This window comes from Cynocephalus volans, chromosome 1 (assembly GCF_027409185.1).
Source record: "Cynocephalus volans isolate mCynVol1 chromosome 1, mCynVol1.pri, whole genome shotgun sequence".
NCBI lineage: Eukaryota > Metazoa > Chordata > Mammalia > Dermoptera > Cynocephalidae > Cynocephalus > Cynocephalus volans.
This window is the reverse complement of record NC_084460.1, coordinates 58259985-58267306: the sequence shown is the minus strand read 5'-3', so window position 1 is coordinate 58267306 and position 7322 is coordinate 58259985. Positions and strand designations below refer to the sequence as shown.

The 7322-nt window shown below is 44.7% G+C and overlaps 1 protein-coding gene across 2 annotated transcripts; it reads right to left on the bottom strand.

Moving 5' to 3' along the window:
* Window positions 1-315: 315 nt before the first annotated feature.
* On the bottom strand, window positions 316-7012 carry S100B (S100 calcium binding protein B). Of its 2 annotated transcripts, none has more exons than XM_063114355.1 (3): window positions 6875-7012; window positions 4314-4452; window positions 316-1555 (listed from the first exon to the last, which is right to left on the bottom strand). In XM_063114355.1, exons 2-3 carry the CDS (start codon window positions 4449-4451, stop codon window positions 1415-1417), a joined length of 279 nt encoding a protein of 92 aa, XP_062970425.1. In that variant the 5' UTR covers window position 4452; window positions 6875-7012; the 3' UTR covers window positions 316-1414. The 2 variants fall into 2 exon arrangements, with proteins under 2 accessions (XP_062970425.1, XP_062970435.1); XM_063114365.1 differs by lacking the exon at window positions 6875-7012 and adding an exon at window positions 6425-6453.
* Window positions 7013-7322: the final 310 nt, after the last annotated feature.

Below are 7322 nucleotides of genomic sequence, written 5' to 3'. Positions count from 1 at the left end.
CTGGCGTGGGGCAGAGGCCAGGTCTGCCCCAGGGCACTGAGGGACCCCAGAGATTCTTGTGCTGCGAGGCTGCCTCTCGCCCTGGCCTTGGGGAATGGAGTATCTGGTGGGAGGGGAGCCAGGACCACGCCCCACTTCTGGGACTTTCACTGACCATCCAAGTCTTGCAGGCATTTTGTTTCTATTTCATGTTCAACAGCTACAGAGAATTGCTGCAGTGCTCTTTTTATTTAATGCAAATACAAGCAATCAGTTGGTTTATGAATTTCTAAGTCTATGCCCTTAAAAAAAACAAAACAGGAAAAGGGATGAATAAGATTAATTTGTTTTCCTGGAAGTGATTCTAATATTTGTAACATGGCTTATTTGATTGATTTATGTATTTGTAACTTGAATTATTTGAAACTTTTATTTGAATTCATGGATATAAAAGCATAAAGTTCAGCTTCCCACGTACATCGTACATCGATTCACCAACAGTGGCGAGCACACCCTCTCTCTGCACAAACAAGTCAGGAGTGACATTCACCAACAGACCAGGCACATCAAAGAGGCCCTCAAGTCTGTAGTAACACATCTGACCCACTGTGTCAGCTATCGCTGTACCGACAGGAGAGGAGTCCAGGGAGACCAAATTACTTGTGGCACAACTAGCTGGAAAGCCAGAGCTTAAGCCCTGGTCCTGAGCCCAGCCATATCCCTTCGACTACACACGCATGCCCCAGATCCAGCAGGCGTCATCCTGTCCGGAGAGTTCTACTGAATATAGAATTTTGATTCTGTTCTGATTAGTTAAAATGTCAGTACTTATCGGTTCATGAGACATATTTTTCCATTTAGAACTGTTAGCATTACATGTTTACTCAGTAATCACAGTTCACTGTAGGAAAACAACCATGACCATGCTCCTTTGGGAAGGTGGGACGGCAGTCTGACCATCTGAGTACTTTAGATTTTATTTACTCTAATGATGAACAAATTTTAAGAAGGTCAGCCTTTTCAAATAATGGTGAGCAAGGCTTTGTGTTTTTAAATGTAGTGGAAGACTTAAGATGCCCCAGAGTAATTTCAGGTAGTTATGTTTTTTCTGGGTTAGGATTCTGCACAGCCATTGTTGTCTGTTCAGCACAGGCTTTATGACTGAGAATTGATTTTCCTAAATGATTACTACCAAGAGTCCCTGGGACCAGCCAGCTTACATATATGCCTGACATAGCAGAAATAATGATGCAGGCTGTTTAAAATGGCCTTTGGAAAGAGGTTTTCAATTTTTCACTTACAAAGCAAATCAAGCTTTCTAATTAGCCACAACGTGTCTGGAAAGCGCACTTTCAATCAGCCTGCAATCCCTTGCTTTCTGCCTCTTCGTGTGACCTTCATCTGATACAGGAACAGGTTGGCTGCTTTTTCTGTCTCATTCACGTTCAAAGAACTCGTGGCAGGCAGTGGTAACCATGGCAACAAAGGTCATAAATTCCTGGAAGTCACATTCACCATCTCCATCATTGTCCAGTGTTTCCATGATTTTGTCCACAGCCTCCTGCTCTTTGACTTCCTAAGAGAGATAAGAGAAGTTGCCCAGTTTGTTTTTAAATGGAATTTAGGGCCATAAAAATAATTAAAAGTTGTATGACTTATACTATGTACCAGAAATAACCTAAAATACAAAATACAAAATACCAGAAAAGATTTCTCCTGTGGCTGGGGTACTGCTGGCCAGGTGGAAGTCTCTGGGGGTCTGTGCCTTCTCTTGCATCTCACTTTAGGTCCAGTGGGACCTGGGTTACTTGAGAAGATTGAACAGAACAACCAAGACATGAACAACTGCAGGCTGTCATCATACATAAAACAAAATACCGGAAAAAAAGAATATAGTCTAGTTCAGCCTGAGCAAATGTCTTGAAAGAAAAAAAACAAAACTTTTTGCCCTCCTGAGTTTTTCATCTGTTTCTCTTTGTAGAAGTCCCTACAGTGGAGGCATCCAGTGGATTTTAATGTTTTGAAAGATTTCTTTGTTGCTGAAATAATTCTTGGGAACATGTCCTGCTCTTTGTGTTCTTTTTCCCTCTTGAGTTGCTTTCTAGGTGTCATGAGACTTTTTCCTGACAGTTCTGACCCACACCAAAGCCAAATAAATGGTGTGGTTATTAAATGACATACAGAGTCTCAGATGAACAAACACAGTGCAGGGCTACAAATGTGGTGGAAAGAATGTGGGCACTGAATGCTGATGAAGAGCATAAACGCAGATTGTTCAGAATAACAAATTCCCAGAACAGGAGAGCTTGGTCTGAAGAAGTCAAGTGTAATGAACAATGGCTGACTTGTACATAAAACACATAAAAGATTGTGATTCCAGTGGAGGTTGGAGTGGAATCTGTAAACACCTGCTGAAAGATGCACAGGAACCGTGCATTTATTTCAATTACACAGATTTGCCTCCAAACTGAAATTACCTTGATAAAAACCAGGCCAACAAATGTTCATGATACTTTGATATGCTGACCATAAATTATCATTTATAAGCTGTGGTTTCCACGTGCTTTTTCTGTGTTTTAAAATCAATCATTAACAATAGCAGCTACTATTTGCTGAGCTTCCACCTTACATTAAACAACAAACATTGTCTCATTCTTCCTTTAACAATCCTTTTTACCTAAGAAGAAACTGGGACTTTCAAATTGTTAAGTCAGAAGGCAGAATTGGTGCCTTCTACCTTCTGATAAAGATAACTGATCATGCAGGTGGGACAGCTGTCACTCTGTGAACTTGAATGCCTGAGAAAACACCCCAGAATCAGACTTGGCGATGCCCCAGCAAGCCTGTATTCCTATTTCCTCCTCTGGTGGCGCATCCACAGCAGTGGAGTGCTGGGTGAGGATGGGGACAGGAGAACCCCAGCCAGCCGTCCAGACAGTATGTACCGCCTCGCTGCTGGGATTCAGAGCTTGTCCTGCACTAAGAGACTCAGCTAGCTCAGAGGGTAGCTCTCTCCCCATCACCACGGGGCAGGGCCCTGCCCTGGTATTTCTCCAGAGTGAGCACGTGCTCAGACACTAGTGCACTGGTTTGTTGTCTGGCCATTTCTGCTGTGTGTGATTGGTCTCCTGTGTTTGATGACCCCAGAAACTCCTTGTTGGCAGGAAGCACATCTTACATGGGCACACCACCAATACTTCAGTCTGGCTCAAGGTGTGCCACAAGCCAGCCTTGGTTCTGAGCACTAAGGGAACATCAGGTACCAGGTGGATTACAGTCCACTTCCACGAGGACACGAGGCAGGTGGGTAATAGAGACGATAGGTGCTGATCCAAGGGCGGTGTAGACAGTAGGTGGGGAAGTGAGTCTTCAGTGCAAGTGTCTGGACATACATCCACCACAGGCCAGAGCAGGGACTGCCCGGAGGACAGGACTCATCAGGAGCCCTCATGCAGCTTCCTAAATTAGGGGCCCAAACTAAAGACAGTTCCTCACCAGTACCCTTTACTCCATGGAGCCCCCTGCAAGGCCACAGGGCTTCCAGAGGATGTACACAGACATCTGCCATGCCCACAGGCAGGCAGGCCATGGTCATTCATTGATGTGCCAGGCTGGGTGCCCCACAAGCAGAAGCCATGTCCACTGGGCTTGCATCTCTCACAGTGTTGAATTACTGTGTGCTCAGTAAATATTTACAAGTGAATGTCTGGCATCTTTTATCTTCATGGTAAATACTAAAAGTCTAATTAAAGCCAACATATATCCTTGTCCCCAAAACAAAACTTACTTTTAACAGTTTCCTTATACGTTCTCTTTGGCCCATGATAAGTCATGAGTATTTTTTCCATACTGTTCTGGCATCACTATTGCTTGTAAATCCTTAGATTTTTGGAAAAGGTCAGTATTTTTTTTTTTTTTTGTCCTTTTTTGTGACCGCGCTCAGCCAGTGAGCCAACCGGCCATCCCTATATAGGATCCGAACCTGCGGCGGGAGCGCTGCTGCGCTCCCAGCGCCGCACTCTCCCGAGTGAGCCACGGGGTCGGCCCGAAAAGGTCAGTATTATGGGGAACCTTTACTTTTGCTTTTAAGACAGCTTTTCCTTGATGCACCTACTGTACACAAGACAGATAACAAGAAAATGAAGACAGTGGGGCCCATCTAAGCCAGACTCCGTAATGAGGGCTCAGTTTTCAAGTAAGTTTTCGGAAGCAACCTAGGAGTCCCAAAACAGAACTGGAATCACCTTCAGGGCAGCTCAGAAAAGAAAGCATACAGGTGGTTTTAAAAGTAGTGAGGAGAATAGATAAACTCGATTTAAAAAAGCAAGACTCACCTCTAAAAAGTGGGAAAGCTCATTGCTGATGAGCACCTTAAGTTCAGATTTCTTCAGCTTGTGCTTGTCACCTTCTCTTCCAGAATATTGATGGAACACACTGATGAGGGCCTCCACGGCATTCTCTAGCTCAGACATCCTAGGGGTCCGCAAAGGAGACACTTTCTCATGCTTTTGCCTTGTTTGTACATAGAACAGGTGATGTGTTACCTCTGCACATGCCATCCCAGGTAAGAGGGACAGACTGACCTTGGCTCCTCTCTCTTTTCAGGCTTAGAGCAGGTGGGCATGGCCTGGAGGGACATTCTGGGAATTTGCCCATCTGTCACAATTCTCCCATCTGCCTCTTACTTATTTTTTTCTATTATGTTTTCAGTTTCGGTTAATAGGCATAATGGCTGCTACGGACGTTTGGTTGTCACATCTGGCTTGATGTTCTTTTTGTCTGCTTTTATTGAAACATCATTGATGATACATATTTGTGGGGTACAGAGTTGATTAAGTATTTGTGTGTAATGTTAAACAATATTAAACACCCTCCCCCTCCTTTCTCTTTCCCTGTGGGCCACAGGTTAATTTCCCATACCCCCTGGCTTCTGGTTGGGTTGGCCAATGGGAAACGTCAGCAAAAACACAGAAGCAGAGCAGTGGGGAATTTGGGGATAGGTCCCTGCTCCTTCTCCATAGGCCTTTCTGCCATGCATATCTAGCAGGGCCCCAAGATGAAGTGATAGAGTTCAGGTGAATAAGCATCAGCTGTGAGCTATTAGAATTAATCAGAAAGCAGAAAAATGACTAGGATCAAAATAAGGATAGATACAGAAACCAATAGCATTCTTATATTCTATCAATAAACTAGAAAATATGGTAGAAAATGTCATATTCATACAGTAATAACACATATCTAAGAGTAAGTTTAGGAAGAAAAATGCAGGTTCTTCCAAGAGATTCTATGCAACATAAACCGGTTTTCTTTTCAATCAATATATAAATTTAAATCATTTATTTATTTTAATAGAAATATTCATGGGGGTTTTTTGTGTTTTTTTTTTTTGGATGGGTATGGAACATGACAAAAACAGCTATAAAATCCATGAGGAAAAATAAATGTGGTAGAATCACAAGTTTTTGTTTGGTTTGGTTTGGTTTTGAAAAATAGCAATGAGAGTTACTTGATCTACTAGAAACAAAACGTATTCTAAAGTTATACAATTAAACTGGTGTGGCCTGCTTCAGCACTAGACAGAGTACACAGCCCAGGTATTTAGTATTCAGGAAGGTGCCACTTCGAGCAAGTGGGAGAAACGGTGGCTTACGTACTAATGTGAAAATCTGGGACAAATGCAGAAATCAGACTAAGAAACTTCCCACTTCCCCCACAACGTGCACCTGGTACCATGGCCTACAAACTAGGGAAGTATCTGGTCAGTCCTGGGAATATTTTATAAACATGGCTTGCCAATTGTTTCCCAAAACTGAGATGATCAGGCAGAGAAATTTACCAGCTTTTGGCCTTGAGTTCTATAATAAGAACCTCTGCACTGTCATAATTAAAAATCAATTAAAAAATTAAATATTGTTGAAAATTATTCCCGTGTTTAATATATCATATCTTAAAAATAATTAGGAATAAATCGTTTAAAATTTTATTTATTTATGATCTTCCAAAGGAAAGAGGATTGAAGATTTTTATTGTGGCCTGATCTTTGCTAAAGTCATCTTATTAATAATCAGTGTACTTTGCTTTGCTTTTAAGTCCCTAAAAAGTCTGATATATCACCTATAGATCAATTTGGATGGATTAAAATGTTTAACATTTTATGCTTTCTTATTCTTTGCACTCAAGTTTTCAGTTACTGATATTATCTTTTCTTAAAGAAACAAAACAAAAAACTCAAGAAACTTGCCTCGTCCTGATGCTTTGGGGAGAGGGAGATGACATTTTTCTGTAAAGTTTGACTAATGAGATTTTTGAAGAGCAAAGGAATAAACATATTTTCCCTATGTTAGAAAACTCCATACAGTGTGGTTTCCTTCATAACCACAGTACAGTTTTTTCCTGTTAAATTCTTCCCTTTAACTTAAGAACCAGTTGATGGTTCCTCGCTTACCTTCTAAGAGAAAAGGAAGTTTACACTCCTCTCCTCACTTTCGTCTCCTCACTTTTTATAGCGGAAACAAGAGAATTCTGGGGCTTTAACTCCTCAGACACGCGTCCCGTGACGTGAGGAAGCGTCTCGACCTCCTTGAGAAACTAGGACCGAGGAACGTGAAACCCGCCCCAAGCCCCGCTTTTCCTTGACCCGCTTCATAAATTGTCTGTAAAGACCTTCTCAGCTCCCACTTGACTTCTGGGTTCTGTCCAGGGGACGTGGGGACCCTGGCACCTCGAACCGAGGGACACTGGACCACCACGCGCAGCCCCTCCCCGAGGAGCGACAGGAGGAGGGGACGTGTCTGTGACGGGACTAACCCAGCCTCGGCTTCTCAGTCCCTCCCGGGCTGGCAAAGCCTCCTCTGCGACCCCCACCCCCACCCCCAACCCCGCCGGCCCTGCTCACCCGGGGCGGCTCCCGCGTCGTCTCCTCTCGGCGTCCTGAGCCACGGAGCCCGGGCCGGGCCGCCCTTATGCGGTCCTCGCGGGGCGGGGGCGGGGCGGGGCCGCACGCAGCCGCGGGGACCCAGCATCCGCCCCTCCCCCGTCCCCTCCCCCGTCCCCGCCCCCGTCCCGTCCCCCCGTCTCCCCATCCCCCGTCCCCCGTCCCCGTCCCCGTCCCGAGGCCCGTGGAGCAGGAGCGGGGGCTCAGCCTTCTGTGCTGCTTTTATCTGTTGATCGGACACTGACGTTCCTCTAAAGGCAAGGTTGGGGGTGGGGAGAGGAAAGGGATGTGGATTCATTGATTCTAACAGAGTAAATGCACGTCCGGAACCAGACGCTTCCGAGGACAGGCTGCACGTGGAGATGAAGTGGCTCCCGCCGTTGTCACAGGACAGGCCCTGTGAGCGGCG